The following is a 21960-nucleotide window of genomic DNA, read 5'->3' as shown; positions in this document are numbered from 1 at the left end:
AAGGAAAGGAAAGAAAAAAAAAAAAGCCATACTCCTCTGCAGGCAGAGAAACCCATGAGTTTGGGAGCAATACCGCATCCTCCCCACTCCCCGGAGCGGGCAGCAATATTTACACGTTTCTCACTCGTGAACTATTTAATCAAGGCAAGGCAATCCCAGAACAAGCCCTCTCTTCGGAGCCTGCAGGAAATTACCCAGCGCTGATAGGAAGGGGAAAAGCAGGCTGGTGAGATGCCAGCATTCAAAGGCTGGCGGCAGGAAAGGATTAAAACACTAGATTACAGGATTCCCTCCGGGGACACATGTTACTATGATAACTCATTCCCTGACCATCAGCCAATCTCCCCTGCCCTGCAAGTTTCAAGCACGCAGATCGCCGGCCAGGCCTGCTCTCGGCACACTAATAAGACAGACCAGTTGGCTGCTGAGGGAGGGAGCAAAGAATTTGCCAGCAAGCACAGAAAAGAAACCTCCAAAACCAGATCAAAACCAGGGGGCCGAGAGAAGTCTTAATATGAAACATACGGGCCTGGAAGAATCTCCTTGCTTCAACTAAATCTCAGCTTCCTCTGTTTGGGGTTCACGATTTCATAGGGTCAAAACGGGAGGGGTTTCGTTTAACGAAGGACAAACAAGCAGGCGTGTTTACTATTACATTCATATATACGCTATCACACAACAGCAGCAGATAGGTGAAGCAGAGGGTGCTTATCGTGCAGCGTTAGAAGGGAAATAAATGATAAAAATTGTCGCAGAAACATACAATAAAGCAATACACATGTGTTAGGCGGGGTGCTGTTTGTTGTCTTTTTTTCCTCGCGTTCCCCTCCTCGAGGGTACGCAGGGACGTCTTGGAAGGCTCTCCACATCCCCACCTACATTTCTGCTTTTTCCTATTTCTGAATCCTTCCTCCCCGTGGGCCTGAACCATCTCTCAGGTCCCCTGGCACCCTGCAATACGCCTACGGGAACTGATTGAAGGGTTTAAGGGGCAGCTGAGGGCCAGGTACAGAACCGCAGAGGGGGTGCAGTGTTGCAGGGAGGAGGATGGTTCGTACTCACCAGTCTGTAGGGTCTGCCTCCCCCCTGAGAGCACTCCCAGGGGCAGTGTACCTGTGGGAGTCAGGCCTTTGAGAGTCAGCACGCTCTCGCTCTCCTCTCTGCAAATAAGAGGCAAGGCAACCAGTTACCGAGAGATTAACGCAACGCTCGGTTAAGTCCACGCAAGATCGTTTAGCGGTGAGCGGCGTGAAAACTGAGGTCTGCCCTGTGCTGACCGCAGGCAGCGCGTGTCTGATCTGCTGGGCACTGAGCACAACCCTGCCTCGTAAATACAGGACCTCTGCTTGCTCAGCCACAACGCACCAGAGCTACGGCACAGCAAATGCATCCTGAAAGGGCTAAATATACCTAATCAGTGGCATTTCTGCTGGCAAAGGTGCCGGTGCTTGAGAAGGAGGTTTTTGAGAGTCAGACCGCCAGGCACACAGAAAGCACCACCTCGAGCCTTTGCCATCCGCTCGGAAGCGAGAGTCTCTTCAGATTTTTTCCCCAGCAGGACTCTGCCTGCCTGGTGCACTCTGACCAATGTCCCCCATTACCCAGACCTCAAACGAAACTCAGACCCCAAATCACAAGCTGCTTCCTTACCGAAGAACCGAGAAGACACGTGCCATCTTCCCAATGGCTCTAATCTTATTCCTGATGATCTCTTTACGGACTGTTGTCCCACCTTAGGGAGAGAAAAAACAAAATACCTGCATGTTTAAGGTTTCCTGCTTTCCAGGCACAGGTAATGTCAATATGAAGCACCTGCCTGCCTCCAGGAAAAGAAATCATGGTTTACAGATTCACAGTTACACTCTCGAGAGAACAGTGCTGAGAGGATGGCGGTGAGAAGGGCAACACCAAGATGACACACGGACTTAAAGGTCTAAAGAGAGTAGAACCACCAAAGGAAACGGATCGGATAGGTCTTGTTCGAAGCTCACCAGGTTTGATCACACTACACAGGATGTAACACAAATGACTCAGCCATGTAGACACAGTTTTGCAAGGCAGAACATTGACGAATCTGACTGCTGATGAACACCGCAGAACACCGGGGCTGTGCTCGCCGCGGGGAGGAGTGTCACGCAAGCATCAGCTTTGGCATCCAACGCGCACAGTGAACGGCTGGCCGGAGCCTTGCAACTCTGCTTTGACCCCATACAAACACAAAGTGAGATATGTGAACTCCCCTTCCGCTATACAGACCGAACATGAGAGAAAAGCATGGAGGGTAACTGAAAACAAACAAAAAATCAAAGTAAAAGAGGTAACAAATACATCTCCTCTCAGCTGAGATTCCTCACATGGCCCAACTACACATTAGGACAGTACAAGCCAAACCGGAGGTCTAACATGCACCGATGGCTCAGCCATGCACTAAGTGGCTGCATTCAGAAGTCAGATAGAAACGTGACCCCGTTTCTCAAGTTCCTGGAGGAACGCAGAAGGGTTAAAAAACACACGGCGCTTATGTTAAAACTGAAAGGGGATGAAGAGACTGCCCAACTAGTCAGCTATTCAAATCCACTCCAAGGAATCTGGTGGCACAGGCAGTGAAAATTAAGCTTGTAGCAAATTCTAGCTGGGTACCTTTCTGATAGCTTGAAATGTAGTGATCTTCAGGGAGAGGAGACACCAAGAAACAAGTAGATGAAGACAGAGATAGAAGAAACAAATTTAATTTTCATGGGAGGGAGAAAGAAAAAAAAAAAACCAAACCAAAAACGAAATGCAATGGGAGAAGCGGGTTAAAGTCTCAACCTGTTGACCGAAGCAGCGGCACCTTGTTGTACCACAACAGTGTTCTGCTTCTCGGCGGGACTGACTGTCCTCCACCTGACACGGATCGGTACAGGCAGCTCCCCCGGCCCCCCCCTGCATGCTCACAGCCCCACGTCTGCGCCTCAGCTTCCTCTGGGTCACCCCTCGCTCTCAGGCGATCCCCCCCATATAGAAATTGCAGATCAGCTCAGCAACTGTTCTGCCCCTTTCATGCAAAACTTAAAACCAGGGCCAAAAACCGCATTCTACTTTTCTGGGGGTGACGCAAGAAGTCACTTTACAGAGGAGTTCACTGCAACAGATGAGAAGATCGGGTAGATATTTTGGTGCAGAAAATTCTGAATTGGGGGAAAAAATAACCACTTGGGAAGCAGTCTCTGTAAGGAGCAGGAAATCATTCTCCAGAGTAGCTGGCAAGAAGCGTCTGTCGCAGTGAATGTAATTTAGTTTTTCTGTGACTGAATCGCAAAAGGGAAAAAAAACCCCAAACCAACCAAGTTTCCTACCCAGAACTGCACAAGGGTTGGCCAAAAAGGAACTGAAAACCCTGGCTGGGCATCCAGCTATAAATCAAGCGCTGATGACTCTTGAGCTAGCATCACACACCTTCCCCACCTTCACCCCCCCACTGTTACCAGCTCGGTTGTAACAACAGTTTTTTACCTTCCAATGTCTCATCACCATCTGAAATCAACTCATCATCGGAGCATATGTTGAGGATGTTAACGAGCATTTCTGTGACTGTAAGAAGCACAGACAGGAAGATTAGAGCGGCCTGGTGCGCACGCTTGGCAGACAGAGGTATTTGGAGGACGAACTGGACAAGCAAACGATTTCAAGGTCATTTGTACTCTGGAAGTGGAAACCCAAAGACACTTTTAGCTGCATACTGCTGGTACCTCGCAACAGTACCCAGAGCAGACGACATACTTTACACCTTCTGCCGAGGAGGTGGATGCAGTCCAAGCACATCACAGATGAAACAGACGTGGGGAGCGGGGTGCCAACATTCCCGTGGAACAGCCTGGGCTCGCTGAAGGTCCCACCTCCCCACCCCGACCCGCACAACAGGCCACCTGGCTCCAAGAATATCAAATCTTGGAGGGGAATTCAACCTTTGGTTCCTCAAAGTCAAAAAAGCTTTAAGACTTCAGACCTTTAAGTCATGCTCCAAACATACAATGCTGGAGTGGAATTTAAACTCATCGGGAGATGTAAAAACCCTTTTGCTGAGAGATTGAGACAAAGTCTTGGTCATATTTTAAGCTGCCTCACGTCCTTCAGAATGAAATAAGCCTTTAAACTGAAGTGAATGCTTCCTTTTTGGTGGGCCACAAGCCAACAGGAGATTTTCATTTCTCTGCTGCAAACCCAAAGCAAGAGAAATGTCTCCAAATTCTGAGGTGGGGCTACACCACCCAAGATCGGCTCCATCAGCAATGCAGAAACAGCAAGAAGGGATTGTTTTATTGATAAAAGCTTTCTAAAACAGGTATCAACAATTATTTCACATGAACTTTACCCAGTAATATGCAACTCTCCTTGAACGACTTTCCAGTGCTATCTGATATTAAAGAGTTACAACACTCTCCCAATACGTTTACAGCCCATGGGACACGTTTCTAACTCTAAGGGTACTACGATCAGTCACTGGGCAACTCGAAACAGAAATCCAAATATCTCTTACCCTTTTCCCCTACAAAAGGCAAAGACCATGTGAAGACATCCATGAAGTTTGGAAGCCAGTACGGATGAGGGGAACAGTTGAACTGCCTGATGTTCATGACATTGTTTTCATATTTCAGTACAGCAGCTAGGAGAGAAAAGGAAAGACAACGCATGTCCGTAGGCGCCGTCAACTTCTGGGAGCTGTACCTCCGCTAATGAAACTTCATTATCAACACGAGGTTGCACTCAATGCAGAAGCAAACTACCAGCCCTCCAAAACGAGAAGGCTTGAGCAATATTTTTCAGTTTACCCATTACGTTGTTTCACAAAAGCTTATCATAATAGCCAAGGTCAATTTAACAAAGCTGTTAAAATTTATGCAAATTAGAAGCGACGAACACAGAGCCAAAGTGAGGGGTAAAAAAACCCCACAGCTGAGGAAAGTTCCCCATCATACTCGTACGGTTTTAGGGGCAGAGGGAAGTTAAAAGCTTGCCTATACTAGCAGCTTCTCTTTTATGGCAGCATTCATCAACTGTCATGTGGCTGGAAATGAAAGCATTATTCTAGGCTTTATAACTTGACAGCTAATTGCCACAGTAATACATTAAGTCTTCAAGTCAGAGAACCCAGCCACTTCCAACTCCCCAGCTGCCGTCAGTTTAACATATAAAGCTCTTTTTCATTTCACGCACAAGAACACGACTAGAGGAGAGGGCAGAGTGGGCAAGGCGAGGGAAGATGGAGAGGGATTTCCGAAGCGCGCGAGGACAGTACTGGCATCAGAACAGCAGCAGAACGCTGGCCTTGCCGGCCTTACCCTTGTTGTTATAGACATCTAGGTAATTTGGTGCAGAGAAGATTGTGATTAATGACGGAAAGCCTGTTGTCTGGCTCTTCCTGTACATTCGGTACCTGAAAAACAGGTCAAGTGTTAAACATACTGGGCTTGCTAAGGATAGCACGTAACGCAGACGGAACCAGCTCAGCTACTATCAGGCTGCAGCACTTACCCAGCGTCCTGGGCTTCGTGAGCTCGGATTACAGATAACAAACTATTGTTCTGCAAAAATTCACAAACTGCAGGATAACTGGAAAACAAAAAGCGAGTATACGTTAGCATGTGGCACAGGAGAACAGACAGCAGCCGTGGTCTTGGTTTCGGGAACCAGCCACTTGCAGCATCCATTCAGTTTGTGGCCAGCATCCCCAAACAAGGCCAGTATGTATTACATCATTCAAAAATTAATTGCAAAGCATTCTGTTAAACAGACCCCTGGTGCCAAATCCTCCCTATCAGCCTGGCTACAGGTCTGTCAGCACAAATGCCTCTCTCTCAGACAGGAAAAGATTATTTCCTAGAGCTGCTGGTACTGTCCAATGCCTGAAAACCTCTCAGAAGGCACCTTGCCAGCTGAAAGAACCATCTCTGCTGTCAGATACCACAATTTCATTGAGCAACATATCCAAAGAGAGCTCAATATTATAGGAGGGGAAAACAAACAAGATTTTGTGCATTAGAGCCAACTGAAGGCTATTCCAGAGCCAGGTATGTTGTAAAGTTCCACAGAGTGATTTGAATAGCAATTTATCTCCCCATACATACACCTTGGTGTAAAGGGAGACAAAAAGCCTTAGTCCATCAGAGTCCCTTAAAACACCACTTACCTGTAGAAATAGGAGCAGCCTCGAACAGTGTTGTGGGCGAAATGCTCCAGCGTTTTCTCATTGCCGTAATCCTCTGATGGATCAGACCAGAGCAGGTCACACATTGGACCAAACGCTGGAGGCTCCTTAAACCTGTCTAACTGAAAAACGTACCCAAAATCAGGACAATGCTGGTGAAAACCGCAGCAGCATATGCACACCTACGGTGTGGACATACAGAGCACAGGAGCCTCAATCTGGAACTCCATGCAGGCATCAAGCAAGCCATTAACCACACTATTAGTTGTAAGCTACGTGAAAGGACCACGGAGATTACTTACTTTCCTAATGTCATCTAGACACGTGATTTCTGGAGACAGTCCTCCGTGAACACACAGAAATTGCTGGTTTAAGAGGGCAGCAAGAGGAAGACAGTCAAATGTATCCATACACGCATCATACACTCGCTCCGAATACTTGATTCGACCTGGAAAGATGGAGAGCAGGGGGAGGAAGAGAGGGAAGAATTGAATTCATTTACACAACAAAGGCTGCTCAGGCTGAAAGCAGAGCTTTTTTTAGTTTTTTTTTTAATCTGTTACGGTTTTTTTAAGAAGGAGTCATTCATGCATCCAAATCTACATGATATAAGAAGCATTAAGCACAGCTTTGATCAGCCAAAGTGCTGATAAATAAGTTCAAGGAACCTAACTCCTAAGGTGATATGGAAGCTATGTGTACGGCCCGCCAAGTCAAACTTTGCACCTGTGTACTACTGAAAACGCTGACTTACAAAACGCTTGTTGGACACAACAATAGAAAGGCTTCACAGTAATCTCGACATGGTCAAGAACATTAATCTCCCTTCATGTTATTTTCTAGAACACCTGCACTAAGATTAACATGGCAAAGAGGTCAGGAGTTTGACACAGTAATAGAAAACTTGGGATGCTAATAAATCCACCCCACCACTTTCCTACATTCCTACTGCACCTCTAGACTCAAAGAATCTTACCAGCCTCAGCTGCTAGGCAGATTATACACTGGGAAATGCAGCAGCTGTTTAATTTGGCACAGCAATATTACACAATCGTTTAAGATAGGAATTGCCTTTTCAGCTAGACACGGGTGCTTTGGGTCAGAATTTGACCAAGATGCCTGCAGTTAAATGGATCTTCACACGGGATCTTTCAGGGCTACACGTGATCACAATCTCCGCTGGATGTCTCATCTTACAGAGGTGACGAGGATGTTTCAATACACTAAGGAGAGATATCAAGGCCTTTCTGAAAGCAGCTTAGCTTTTACAGCGAGCCTCCAAGTATGTTCAGAAATATCTCTCGACACTTTGCGTTAGAATGGAGAGCAGGAGCAGAAATCGCCGCATGTCAAGTGCACGTCTTCTTGCATCTGCAGCCCCTTCGCAGGGCAGCGATGTGCTAACATAGCCAGATCTTCGAGAAAGCCTCATTACTGCTATAAAACATGTCTCTGTCTAAAGCAAAAAAACGCATGAATGGAAAGTTTGCCTTTCCTCCAGCTTTATTTCAGAGATACTAACAGGTTTTTTCAGCTGCATGCTATGATACAGGAAGTGGAAAGGTAGCATTTTCTGTTTTCCAAAGGGGGGGAAAAATAAAGAACCATCACCTCTGGCTTTCTGGTTCCAATTGAGCCCAGCTCAACAGGAGCTCATCTACCACCACAGTATCCAGCAGAGAGCTGGCTGGTGTTTTCCAACTCATTTCTGAGTAAACAGATGTCATTATCTTGGTACCTATCAGCCTTACTCCATCCAGCAGCATCCAAAGCTGAAGAGGTAAAGATTGGACTTGAGCCTTGTCCCTAACTATTTCTTGAGGTCGGGTTCTTGAGCAAATATTCCCTAATAAAGAGCCGCACGTTGCTGACGTATACCTTTTTTATTGCTTGGAGGAATCGCTGTCATCCTCAGGGGAGAGGGGTCATTCCCCGACCTTTCATCATCGCTGGTTTAAAAATATGTAAATGCTGCATGAAACTATCTTTAACTCAACTAAAATGATCTTAAAGGTAATGATTCTCCCTAGTGCAAACACTGAGGAACAAATCCTTTATTTGCTTCCAATTGTAATCACTGATCCCAGCTGCACAATCTGGAGCTGAAAGTCATTTGGCAGTAATTATACGTTGCTGGGCCTGAAAGTCAGGGAAGGGGGGTGTGTGCAACTGGCTCATCAGCGAGACAGGGAAGATGCGTTCGTGTTTCTTCCATCCATGCCCATTCTTTGTAACCAGAAGGCCACATCAATGTGCACTCAGTACTTTACAGGACTTATATATTTGGGTTGGTTTGTTTTTTCAGCAGGAGCTGAAAGAGGAGAAGAGCTATGTACGCAGGAAAAAACAGACGATAGGTTTTTACAGCTCCAGAGCTAAATGATGCTGCTCGTGGCAGGCACAAAAATTAAGACCCACACCTGGTCACAACACATTAATAGATTTAAATCCTTATACTGCTGATACTTACATTCCTGCTTAAAGGTGAAGTATTCTGTGAGGTGCCTGCACTCGTGGTTCCCTCGAAGGAGGAACAATGTTTTGGGATGATTTATCTTTAAACTCCATAAATACAGCACGCACTGCAAGAAAGGGAAGGAGGAGATGGCATGTAATAAAAACCTTTTATAGGGCACTAATCATCCGTAGACTTCACTAAGTGTTTCTGGGAAGACACCCAACAAGCTAAATTCAAAGTGGAACCCTGATAGAAACCCAGCTCCATAATCGGCAGTAGATCTTATCTTGGCCAACTTCACCAGTGGGGGAAAGCCACACTGAGCATTTCTCTATATTAGGCCTGAGTTGGAGAAGTGACAAATGAGATCGCATTCAACTGAAACCAGCTCTGGGCTGGGTGGGGGCAGGTTTTTTTTTTTCTCCCTTCCAGCAGAAACCAAAGCAAAAAGCACCCATTTTCAGAGCAGCAAAGCAAAACCAGCTGCGCAGCGAGACGTGCGCTCCAGATGTCCCACTGCAATCGAAACCAGAGACCATCAAGCGTAACAGACAGCCATCTTGACAGACAATTTTATCAAGTGCATTAAACATCAGAAAAATTAAACTTGATCCTCCCCACTGTCTTCCTCCCCCGCCCTCTGTTTTTCTGCTTACGCTACAGTCATGTGAAGTTCAAGTTCAAAACAGGAAAAGCCTAGCCAAAACCCAAGCTTAGTAAACCCTTCTGGCTTTGAAGAGGGCTTTCCGCATCCCCTATCTGAGCAGCAGCACCTGTAAAAAGATCGTCTTTGATGAGGCGCAGACCAAAGTCAAACTGAAACAATCATTTTCAGCAGGCTCCCAGAAATATTTCACGGTGGCTTTCCAAAGAGGCTACGTGAAGAAGGGAAGGGCTGGGAAGCAAGCACGCTTACCCTTCTGTGCTATACGTTGTCGAGCTGACAGCTAAATCAGCTGGTATCTGGTATGGGGAAACGTTATCACATTTCCCTTGTTGATTTTGAGTGCTGGAAGGACAACCCATAATGACAGCAAGCTTGAAGATCTGGATTAAAGTCTCTAATAAGAGCTTACCCTTTAGGCTGACATGCTACAGAAACGACACACACTTTGAGAACGTGAACCATGAAGTCTGTCAACAGTTTTACACTTAAAAACATTGCTGATCTGGCGCACAGATCTCCGGGAACCAGCTGCTGTGGCACGGAAACAACCTCCAGAACCAAAAAAACCCCAGTTTCAAGTTAGTTTCCAGTACAAACACCTTAGATATCATGGTATTTAAGCACTGAACCTGCAAGGTAAGCTCTACATTAGTCATTCCAGCTACATGCAGGGATGCCTAAAACCTCAAGGAGCTGTAAAGCACCCGTCTGTGTCCAACTCAGAGTTCAAGCCCACAAAAAAAGACTGGATAGCAAATTCTGAATTTTAAAGCTGAACAGAAACAGTGCCAGTGGCAGGTAATTTAAGCTGTGGTTAAGGCCTGCAAAAATAATGGTTTATTGCAGCTGTTAACAGGAGGAATGTTCCAAACAAAACCATTTATAATTATTCTCTGATTTAAAGCTTTAACCTCCTGTGTTTGCAACCTAAATGACATTTTTCTGGGCTAGCATGAGAACTGAAAAGTGAAAGTCACTATAAATGAACGAAGCGACTTGCTAAGGACTGGAGAAAGCAACCAGCCCTGGCATCACCGGTTCAAAGCACAGCAAGAAAGTAGAGACACACCACCAATCAAGAGGAGGATTTGGGATGTAAGAAGGTCAGCAACTTGCAGAAGAGATATTTAAAAATATATTTGAAGTGTTTTAAAGTAAAACAGAAGTGGACAGAGTCACTCGGCACCACGATTCTTCCTAGACACGCAGCAAGCAAACCACAGACGTTGAGAGCAAACGTCTGCGCTATCGCTGTGGTGCCCCACGGTTTGTAGCTGTTTCACAAGGACCTGGGGGCTGCCAGGTACTCGTGGGGTAACGATGAGTAAAGCACATTCGGCAGCCCTCGCCAGCTCCAGAGGGGCTGGAACGAGGAGCAAGGGAGGTTTCTACACTCGCATGCCTCAGATGCTTCCTGGTGTTTTGTACAAGATCCTTTTCCCAGACTTTGAAGGCACGGTGCCCAGGAATTGATTACTGCGCGTTTACATTAGCTTAGTAGCAACTCAAGACAATTATGGCTTACTAGGCTTAAACAATCTACTTCTCTCCTTATTCTGCCTATTGGTTCGAAGCCCAAAGCTGAGCGTTCGTGCCCATGCCCCCATTTGATTCCCCCCCCCGTTTTCGCTCACAAGGGGAAAGCTCAGCAGGTCACGGTGGGGAAGCCGCAAGAGAAATTGCAACCTGCAACCCATCACAAATGCAAGAGGGGCTGCCTGGAGCAGGCACAGAAGAAACAGCTCGGCAAAATTCCTGCATCCCGATCACAAATCTACTTTCGCTCATGCCTTACAACATTGACTGGATCTCTTTAATAATATTCTGACTAAAACAGTGCATTCAACCGTACATGCAATTCTGTAATTAGACAACAGTCCTGTGTCCCATCGTAACTGGATTTGAAAAACTAGTCTGGCAAAGGTGTATGCCATTATCACGCCATCTTTACTGATAAATCTACTCTTTCTATTTTTGGTCATAATAATTGTTTCACTTTATAATTTAGTAAAACAATTCTATCTGTTGTATTCTGTCAGTTCTGGCTTCACAGACCAGGATGGTGCCTCATCGACTAACATGGGCACAGACCTCTCTTGTGTAAGGAGATGGAACTAAAAGCTTAAAGCACTTTGAAGGAAGCATCTTTCACACTTGCAGACTGACGAGAGAGTCCTTCATCTCTCTGATCAGCATCTCCAAATGGAGGTGTTCAGCCCAATTTCCATGCTGTTTGTCAGCCCCTTCACTATAACGTGTGAGTCTGCGGCCGGTTAGTCTCGCTGTCGCAGCGGGCTTTGTGGCACAGACTGAAAGCAAACGCTTTGCAGAGTCCTCTTCGGCTAGACATCAGCTTTCACACAGTTGCTTCCCTCCTCTCTCCCCCCACAACTCTTTTTTTTTAAAAAAAAAAAGCCCCTAACCAAACCACACTTCATGGCCTCATTATGCTTACTGGGAATGAACGTTTTTAAATGAGAATTTCCCTAAGCCAGAGGCCCAGAAATAATTTGTTGAAGACATCCAGCTGAGCTGATGAACAGAGGCTTTCGGGGGTTTTTAAAGGTTTTGTCTGAGCCACAAACTGCTCCTTTTACCTTGACAACCAAGTACTCACAGCAATGGGGAAAGCTTGCAAGGGTTGTTTGGGCTGCTAACAAGCAACATGGTTTGCCTTAACACCTCTTTGGCCCCCAGTTTTGCATCTTGTTTCCTGATTGCCTGCATCAGGATGCAATTATACAATTACCTCCTATTTCATTCAGTTAAAAGGTCATGATTATCAGCTGCTCTGGGCAGGCACTCGATAATATCCCCACCCAGCGCATGGATGCACAAGTTTGTGCTGTGACTCATAAAAGCCTGACGATGCTGGCGCTCTCCACCTTCCCAGTGGTGAAAACACAAGGAAACCTGGATAGCTTTCCATCACCTGAGCCTGTGGGATAAAGCAATCACAACTCCAAACCCAAAACATTTACGGATCAGCCATCGCTGCACTTCAGAGGCCAGCTGCTACAGCTTTGCATTTTATAGAAGTCTTTAAAAATATATATAATGCAAAGATACCCATTTGGCGCCGTTAACTCTTTGCTTGTAGCGATCCTCCACGCCAGCAGCAAACCTCCTGTTGTTTCACTATAGAAACCAGTTTCTGCACACCCAGGTGGGAATCTCTTAAAACACATCGGCTGCACTTTGCAGTAGGTGGAAAGAAGAGGCACACATCAATAGGAACAAGGGAATCAAGCCTTCTAGATTCTGCTTTATCAGTGACATTTGGATCAGCCCCCGCATGTACTAATCAAAGCCCACCCTGATTCGTGAAAGATCAATGCTAGCTCTGTGGGGTAACGGAGCGCTCGGTGGCTTTCCCTCCGCAGACACGGGGGAAAAAGGGAAGGAGGAGGGTCAAGAGCAGCATGAAAGAAGAACTTTGTGCTCAGAACTGATGAAGACTGATTGTCCCAAGGCTCTCAAGACCAAAAACACCAGGCTGCCTGGCACAGGCCCTGGGTCAGAGTGTCAGGCCACAACAGAGACCTGGTGAGGTTTACCTGTAATTTTCAGAGCCTCCTCCTCAAAAAAATAAAACTCTTCTTCCCACCACCTCTGTTCTCCAAGATGGACTTGTCCATTCCCCTGGAATTCTTCCCTACTATCACGGCATGGAGGGATGAGGGCACCAATCTGGGAGTAAAATCCCCATGTCAGCTCAACCACAGGGTAAGAGCAAAGAGTGGGAGAAGCACTTCACCACCCAGGATCTGTAAAATTCGTGCACAGACACAGGGTACAACAACTCTCCTTTGAAGGTTTCTTGGTTAATAAAAAAAAAAAATCTGCATCTTAGCTCAGGAAGAGTTGCTGTGCTATAACATGATCTCTTTTCCAGGTAAAAATACTGCAAACTCAATTTACACAAGCCAAGCCATTTAAACAAGAGGTCAGATGCCTGTTCTTCCCCTTCCTCCCCAGGGGTTACGAGGCTCCTCCTGCCAGCACCACCAGAAATCCCAACTCCACCTTTCCAACATCCATCCCCGCTACCCCGGAAACTGCTCATTGTCACACCTTGGCTCAGCGTCACTATTTAGGAACACACGAAACGCAAGGCTGGAAACAAGCCAGAACGCTGCTAAAGCACAAGCTGTCAGCGGTGCCCTCCTAAATCCTCTGCAGAATCTTCCAAAGAAGCAGTTGCATTAACCGCCTTCATCACTGTCCGTGAGAGTTCCTCCCCAAAATTTAACTGAGAAAGACTCCTCTGCAGACCCAATGGCTCAGCTATTCCTGCTGAATACTGCACACTGTGGTGTGCACCTTCCTTCTTCCAAGGGAAACCACTTACTCTGTTATTCCAGACCAGTTTCGCCACCTTTCACGTCCCCGTTTCCCTAAACAACCCCTATTACGCTGTCTCCAACTGAAATAAGCTCTCCTTTTCCACCAGGCTCTGCCTTTGCGAAACCAGAAGGCTGCAATCCCTTGGGGTTTGCGGCATTTGCTAATAGCTCTCCCATCCTGCCTGCTCTGACGCTCCTGGGTCTTCAGTGAGCCAGCAGCAACCACGGGGACCCACAGATTACTTTGCCCTTTAAGATCAAAAACTCGCAGTGTTACCCAACACTTGGTCGGCAACATCCCACAGAGCTGCAAAATCCTAACACAATGCCAGATGTTCGGCTGATGTCTGTAAGGTGACAGCGTTATTGCGACAAGGCAGATTGTCACACGGGCACAGCATGGCCAGATACACAATTAAATGCCTCGGCACTAAACTCCTGGGCCACAGCGAGACATACAACAGCCCAGGTGATTTATTGCTCCTTTCTCCTGACCCTGTCTCTGGCTTTGCAAGGTTGATGCTTTCAGGGGGACGGTAGGGAAGCAGTGACTCAGTAGTGTAGTGCTTTCTTTTCCCTGCTAAGCTGAATCCTGCAAGTTTTTAAACATTTGCTTCCCACTGCCTGGTAGGATCCTGTTGCCTGTAACATACAATCAACTCTCCCTCTTGCTCCCCTGACTGACAGCTACAAGTGATATTAAAACTCGAGTTCAGAGCTAGAGTTTAGTCATTAACCCCACCGCTGCTGTTTAACTCAGTCACTGGGTGAGGACCCAATTCAAAATCGTGACATTTGGACATCGCTTTTCTGCCATAAATCATACCCTAAGTTACCTACAACATGTTCTTTTCCTTGCAAGCAAAACTAGGCTAGAGTATGAAATCCAGCATAAGATTGCTAGTTTAGTTCAACCCTTTTGGTTAGTTTAGTACTAGCACCCCCAGGCTCAACTTTATTTGTCACCTCTATACTGAAGTAGCCTCTGTCCACGTAGTCTCCCAGGAAGAGGTAGCGGGTGTTATTGGGTGATCCTCCAACTTCAAACAACTTCATCAGGTCAAAAAACTGCCCATGAATGTCACCGCACACTAGGGGAGGAAGAACAGCACAAAAGAGGGACAGAATTACATGCTAAGAAAAGAAAGGTCATGACAGCAACAAGGAGCATAGCATGGCTGTGCGCTGACCCAAGCCACCCCTGCTTTACATCCAGCTTCTGCAGAGATGTACTCGATCTACAGCAGCAAAATCCTCTCTTCTGAGAGTTCAGGCAATTTAAAAACCTTGCTGATGGAAGGAACACAGCAGAAAACCTGCTTTTCTGAGCAGCTCCTGTTTCCTAGATGGCCCTTATTTAGAACTCCAGCCGCAGAAAGCTCTCTGACCTGTGATGGGAGCCTCCACTTCAATCATTGTCTTCTCATGCCTAAGGATGGCAGCCCCATCGTTGATGATCTTCAGCGCCGCATCCTCTTCCAGGCGCCCTTCCTTTACCAAGTGGCTCTTCAAGACGTCAAGCCTAGGCTTCCCATCCTCAAACACCTCCTTCAGAGTGAGCCGCTGCGTGGGAGGAAATGGGACAGCTGGAAATGGAAGCGAAGAAGTTAGCAACACGTCTCTTTTCAGGGCTGGGGGGGGGGGGAGAATTACAGTCTTTTCAGCAGGAGGCTTTCGTTCCAAGCCTCAAGACGAGCACACACTCAGAAACATACTTTCACTGAAATTATGCTCTCAAATACTGAAAGAAGAAAAGCTATGCTGCCAGAGCAACTGAATACACCCCTCAGCATGTTTAAAAAGCCACCGTATGCAGACTAAATGCCATATGCATCCCCGGAAAACGCAGGCACCGAAGCTGTCTCCTCGTTCGGTGGGGATAGTTGTCATCGTAATGTTGCACTAAAACAGGACGGCATGCAAATATCAGCAAAAGCAGGAGAAAAACACACCAGTTCCCAGGCACTAGCAATTAAGGTAGGAGGACCAATATGTAAAAATCTTGCTTATCAGGAAACCACATATACCCGTAAAGCAGAAGCTGCCTTTACCAGGCAACAGCCTTGCACCTTCCAGTATGGGCTACTTCAAAAAGCTTAACCCCAAGCTTAGTAATTGGTAAATCTTGATGGAATCCAACATTTAAGGTAAGGCAAGGCCTCATCTATTTGCAACACGTTCCTTGGTTTTTAACTCTAGATAGAAAAACACCCCATCAAAAGCCACTGTTGTTGTTATTTTCATGCTAGGCAAATGTATTATTTGTAAGAAGGTGACCTCTAGCAGAAAGGACGCATATAAAACAAAAATAATAGTTACAAGTGAGAACCACCTTACCTCCTCATCTACCTTCTCCTGGGCCTGGCTAATTTAAAAAAGAAAAAGATGGGGAACACATGACACCCGCATAGTATTTAAAGGCTATGTAGCGTCTTGATTTAAAATAAATCCCAGGAAGGAGGCCTGGATGTTTGGGAAAAAGAGAAAAACTGGAAGTAAAACCCTGTCAAAGACCCCCAAACGCGTGGCCCAGCTGCCGGCAGCTCCCACGCACCACCGAGCAATTTGCATCTTATTGCAGTGATGGTCTCAGGTCCCGGACTCCATTTCCTTCTCAAAACATCTCGAATAACCGGCATCTCCTCAGTCCTCTGGGTTCAGCCCTTTCAACGCACTCCTTGGGCACAGCAGGACCAAAACGGTTATGACCAAGCCCTGCCGAGGGAGCAATCCTGTGGTATGGACAAGGAGATGCCGGGATGGGGTTTTCTTTGGGGTGCTCCCTGGGGTGTGGTATGGATGAGAAGGAGACGCTGGGATGGAGTTTGCTTTGGGGTGCTCCCTGGGGCGTTGCACACACAGCCCCAAGAAGAGCCTCTTACCCCAGCACGGGTACCGCAGGGAGCTGCCGCTCACCCTCCCAGCCTTAGGGACAGGGCAGAAGTCTCAGAGGCACTGCTGTCCGTAAGTCCTCAGGCAGCCGGACAGACTGTCTGATCTCTGCTGGGCATGCCCCAGACTACCCTAAAATCTGGAAGGCAAACGGGCCTTTTACAGCCATGTTAACGATTCCGGTGCCAGCCTGCTTCTGAGTAAGCAGTACCTCCAACACACGCCGCGTGTAACGAAACCCACTCACTAGATAATGTACCATCGCTTCCACATCTCCCGCTTCTGATGCGATCATGTCATGCGGTGAAAGACAGATTTGCACTTAACTGTAATCCAGCAAGAGAAGAAAAATATCTGATATGCAAATTAAGTTGATGTCCTTACCCTTCGCCTAGTAAAGACATCCCATATGCTAAAGTATGTTGGATTTAACAGGTAAAATGATAGCGATGGTCAAATAATACAGTGACTAACAGTAATGCAACCGATCTCTTTTAAATGCAAATAGAGCAGCTATTTAGTTTGGAAACCCAGGGGGCAGAGAGAAAAAGCAGAAAGGCAGCGCAAGAAATTCGTTGCAGCCGAACATCAATTTTCAAATAACGTGAAAAATGTAGGACAGAACAAGAGTGGATATAATGAAAGAGGAGCTGGTGTCTGCAATAAAGTGGCCCTCTTTCATCGGTCGCTTTGGAAGTTTCGCTCTGCTGGGTACTTGCTAAGTGCCCTGCATGCCTTGAACGGTCCAGGGCACACACAGCGCTTTCCCCACGGAGCTGCCAATTAAAGAGGTTTAAGCAAGACCCCTGCTTATACTGACACAGGCTGGACAACATTTTTTTACTGCATATATAGCTCATCTGTACATCCAAAAGCGAAAAAAAAAAAAAAAAAAAAAGACCCCTCTGGTTACCAATGAAAAACTTGACATTTTGCAGAATTTCACATTTTTTTCCCCTCCGCACTGTCTGGATCTGTGTGAGGATGGCAGCATTTGTGCTGCAGGAGGAGGCAGAAGGAAGCTGCAGGTAGAAATACAAATAGGCTCAGCTGGAACAAGGGAAGCCAAAAGAAGCTGGGTGCAAACGTGGGCACGGGACTCGGAGCGAAGGGCAAGGGAGGCTTTGGGACTCCCTGCCGCTAAGCGACTGGAAAATGATTTGTAAGTACTTCTGCAAACCGGGCCGTTGTCCTAGCATCTGCCATCTGACTCCAAAGGAAGCGAGAGAGTGCTTGAAGGTCAAACGATTTATAAGGAAGAGAAGAGAGAAATAGGAACCGTTCAGCTCCATATTCCCCCTCGTCCCGGGCCTTTGAACGTGGCCACTGACTCCAGAGCCACCCTAACAAAGTAAAAAGCCCACAGAAGTCAGGACAGAAAGCTTAGTGGAGACGGCATGCGACCACGAGAGCCCGTCACACAATTCAGAAGAGATCCACGAAAAGCTCCTGGCATGGTCTGCTTTGCCTTTTCTTGGTAGCCCTAGTGAGTGCAGTTATGCAAGATAAAACATGAGGCTACGCCGATGCGAGCAGCCAAGAACTTTTATGTAAGTTCCCTCGCTGGCTTTGCACGGCTCCACTCCCACAAGGAGCTGGGCACGATAAGGAACCGGCTTCTCCTCTGCCATCCCTGTCTGCCAGCCAAGCTGCAGCCAGCATGGAGTACAGAGAGAAAAACCTGTTCCAGAGACGCCAGAGACCCCAGCACCATCCTGGGGATGTACACACGCATATCGCCTGTTTTCTACTTGCTATGCTTCCTGCTAACCCACCCTAAACCCAAGATTTTTCAATTCCCCGTACAGTGCTGGAGTAGACACTCATGCTGCAGTGCACTCAGAGCTGTTGAGCACTTCAAAAGCTTCGTGGGGGCTGCACGAGAAAACCCTCCGCACCGCAGAGAGGCACGAGAAGCACGTACAGGAGCCCGAGCCCTGGCAAACCCAAACCCCAGCGATGCCCGTTTCCCGCCATGTAGCAGGGGATGAGAACGAGTACTTAAGTAATTAGCGTTGTCAAAGCAAGTAATCCTGTTAGCCAGCATAACTTGGGTAAGGGCTTTAGTCAACTTGGTGCAATTGGTTATCTGACGCACAAATATCCACTTTTTTAAAGATCTGAATTTTATCCTTATGAACGGTCAATTCTGTTGGAGGAGGGCGCGGAGGAAGGGGGCTCCTGCAGCCAGCCTGACCTGAAGTCTGGTGTGGAGCTGAAATCTCGCACCCCCGGGGCACCGAGCAGAGTGGAAAAGTCTTGTCTACTTCCTGCTCCTATCTGCAAAATGGGGAAATAACTCCTTATCTCACAAAAAAACGCCACGGCTTAACGACAGAGTGCCCAAGCAGCAAGATGATACAGTGTGCTAAGCTGATCCTCAGAGCCAGCTCCTTCTGTATACTGCCCGCAGACAATAATTAACAAAAATGATGGATAAAACATTCACAACATTGCGACAGCAAGCACCATGATCTTCATGCCATCTTCCCTTTGTATACAATTCCATGTGCTGCACCGAGTCTTGTTTAAATAGTGAAATCTTTAGGTCTGGGACTTACAATTTTGCAAGGGCATCAAAACACACTCTGTAGATTGCTCCTGCGAAAAAACTACAATTCCCACTCTACTAACAGGATACACGCTGCACGGCAAACCACAAACAAAAGGACGCAAATGAAAGTGAACTTTCAAGGTGTAAAAGGGATTAAAAGGTCAGCTGTGCTTGAGGGACTTCAGTAAGAGTACTGCAATATCTTTGCTAGACTGCGGTGCAAGACTCCGTTTACTACAAAATTAACGCAGATTTTATTTGACAATCCAGGAGCAAGTGGGTATTCACAGCCCTCCAAGAGGATATGGATAGTTGAAGATGGGAGATTTTGATAAAAAGCTGCTTCTCCACCACCAACTCTACAAAACTAAAGCATCTCAGCCCATTTATTTGTGCGAAAAGACTATATCCCTCCAGGAAAAAAGCTGTATTTCTACATCCATACTTAAGCTATGCCCCTATTAAGCTTCATTATGGCTCTTCCAGCACGGATTGGGTCAGAACATGCAATCTATTGTGCGTCTTCCTTGGAGAGAAGTTGAAATGAAGCAAAGATCCTCTCCTCCCAGGACTGGAGGCAGTAGCAGCAGAGCAGGGCTGACTGATCCACACCTCCAAAAAGAGCCAGTACCATGGAAGAGAAAACAAAGTGATCCTCAAATTATTGTTTATGTATTTCAGAGTCCCTTGGATGACTGTACAAAGCAACAAAGTGAGATTCATTACTCAAAAAGGAGCAAGCGCTATTTGCCTGAAGTGGCTGCTACATGGTTTGTTCCCTGAGCGGTTGGGTTTCTGATGAAAAGGAGGTGTACTGTCACCCTGGGGTGTGCGGGGCTTCGAGTCCAAGAAAGTCATCCAGGATTAAACATGCTCAAGAACAAACCTGAGAGAGATTTCTCTGCAACTCCTGACACCCACCTGGGAATGAAACTAAAGGGCACTGACGGTGATAGCCCGCTTCCCTGCTTGCTCCTCATCAAATGAAAGATATTACAGATAGTTAAACAGATGGTTACAGATGCATTTTGGGGAGGAAAAAAAAAAAAAAAGTACATTTTGGGCATTCCGAAGCAGCCAGTACAGCTCAGACAAAACTAAGCACAAGTAAAAGCTGTCTTTTCTTCTGCTCAGACACACGTAAGGTACTAACAGCTTCCAACTACGACACCCTCCCCACCTGTGCTGGAAGGCACCTAAAATATTTGAGTGACGTTCAGCTAAGGGTTTGACAATCGGGGATGACAGATGTCCATCTGCCACGACAGCGATCTGGCTGCCAAGGAAGCCGGACCTGGCTGTCAAAGGTAGAAATGTTCACAGTGAAAAGTCTGCATGGGAGCCATCCGTACCCCCTTTGAAAGGCGGAGAGAAAGCTGTCTCCTGTGTTGAGCTGTACATAGCGTGAGCTGCAGGTCAGAGTTGTTTTGGGTTTTTATCCCCAATTTCCAAGTAGCCCAACGTTATTTTTATCAGATATTTCTATTCCCATTCACACCTAACCTACATTCGTCTATTCAAAGTTGAGTCCAGGGCTCAAACGGAGCCAGCTGAGAGGCAATAACCTGGAGAAGCTCAGCAACGAAAGGCAACGGCAATGCCATTTTGTGCTTGCAGAAAGCTTAACTTTCAGGGATCGTGCAGAGCTTTCACAGTCATTAACAGGGAACAAACCCTTGAAGGCAAGTGATGGATGCCGTCGTTACCTACAGCAACGCTCCAGCCAACCACTGCGTCTCTATCAGGAGGTCCAGACCAAAAGCAAGGATGGGCTGAACCTCAGCAGCTAGAGTCGAATTCAAACTTGCCGTTAGTCCTAATATTTATTAGCAACTACCCAATTTTCCATGGAATAATCTTTTTTTTTTTTTTTTAAGTTACAATCCATACAAATTTCCGGTCATAAAATACCAAGACGTCATTGCTTTAAGAATCCCCATGCTGGTTTGCATGAAATTTTCTCTCCCCTGGGGTGCCTCAGGGCAAATTTAGGTGAGAGCCTGCAAAAACACGATGTATGCTCGATACCAATTTTTTCAAAGCCTGGACCAAGCCCTGACAAATAATCTGTGTCATTTTTCAGTCTAAAGCAGTGCTGGCACAGGCACCCTGACCCTGCTATGTCAGAGAACTACTGCTCTCTCCAGCTACAGAAGCTACGCGGAAACAAAATCATCACAAATTGGAGCAAATATATTGCTCCTCCAAACCATCACGTGCCCCATCCCCATTAACAGAGAGTATCTGGCACACAAGACTTTGAGTATCTCTCTCATCCATTTTGCAAGTGTAAATTCCTACTGAATGGCAGCTCCTTGAAACATAGAGGAGCATTAAATGCAGTTCGTAACGCCCCAGTTTTACCCGAAACTAGTCCGAGCTATGCTGCTGGAGCTCAAGCCAGCCTCCCGGTGTGCAACTGGTTCAGAGAGCTCGCTCTGCTCCTTACCTTGAGCCAGATTCCTTTTTGTAGGACAACCAGAATATCTCCTCACAATAACCCTAAAAATACCTGTATTGTACACTGAATTTTACCAAGCTGAATGATTTCTTCGAAGGGGGAGAGACACAGTCATCATGATACTAGAGCCGAACGAAACTGAGAAAGACTGATCAACTGAACCGTTCCCATCAGCAAATCTGTCTTTACCTTATCAACTACCTTTCAGTCATTCAAGGAGTAACACCCAAATTTTGAGGCCATGTCGACTCTCGGTTACCAGAATCTGGCACACAGAGTCTATGCAGAAGCCAGGTGCATTTAATTCCAAAAAAAGCAAGCGACAGCCCTGTGTATCAAAACGCAAATAAAAACATAATGTGTGCCAAACGAGCATAACCCAGGCCACGCTTAAA

General features: G+C 46.6%; 1 protein-coding gene across 4 annotated transcripts in view; it reads right to left on the bottom strand.

Moving 5' to 3' along the window:
- Positions 1-21960, bottom strand: part of PPP3CC (protein phosphatase 3 catalytic subunit gamma) — a 37938-nt gene that overhangs the window by 7096 nt on the left and 8882 nt on the right. For 2 of the 4 annotated variants that reach the window (XM_075736857.1, XM_075736855.1), the window contains exons 2-13: positions 15047-15244; positions 14625-14749; positions 8658-8769; positions 6490-6635; positions 6170-6309; positions 5515-5592; positions 5322-5416; positions 4520-4645; positions 3496-3573; positions 2641-2667; positions 1651-1732; positions 1063-1160 (exon numbers count right to left, since the gene is read on the bottom strand). In XM_075736857.1, the coding sequence (XP_075592972.1) occupies positions 1063-1160; positions 1651-1732; positions 2641-2667; positions 3496-3573; positions 4520-4645; positions 5322-5416; positions 5515-5592; positions 6170-6309; positions 6490-6635; positions 8658-8769; positions 14625-14749; positions 15047-15244 (1305 nt within the window). The remainder of the gene's footprint in view (positions 1-1062; positions 1161-1650; positions 1733-2640; positions 2668-3495; positions 3574-4519; positions 4646-5321; positions 5417-5514; positions 5593-6169; positions 6310-6489; positions 6636-8657; positions 8770-14624; positions 14750-15046; positions 15245-21960) is intronic. The other 2 variants (XM_075736854.1, XM_075736856.1) reach the window with 1 other exon arrangement.

The sequence above is a fragment of the Balearica regulorum genome, chromosome 27 (assembly GCF_011004875.1).
Source record: "Balearica regulorum gibbericeps isolate bBalReg1 chromosome 27, bBalReg1.pri, whole genome shotgun sequence".
Classification (NCBI taxonomy): Eukaryota; Metazoa; Chordata; class Aves; order Gruiformes; family Gruidae; genus Balearica; species Balearica regulorum.
The sequence above is the reverse complement of the archived record's forward strand: the minus strand, read 5'-3'. Positions and strand labels throughout refer to the sequence as shown.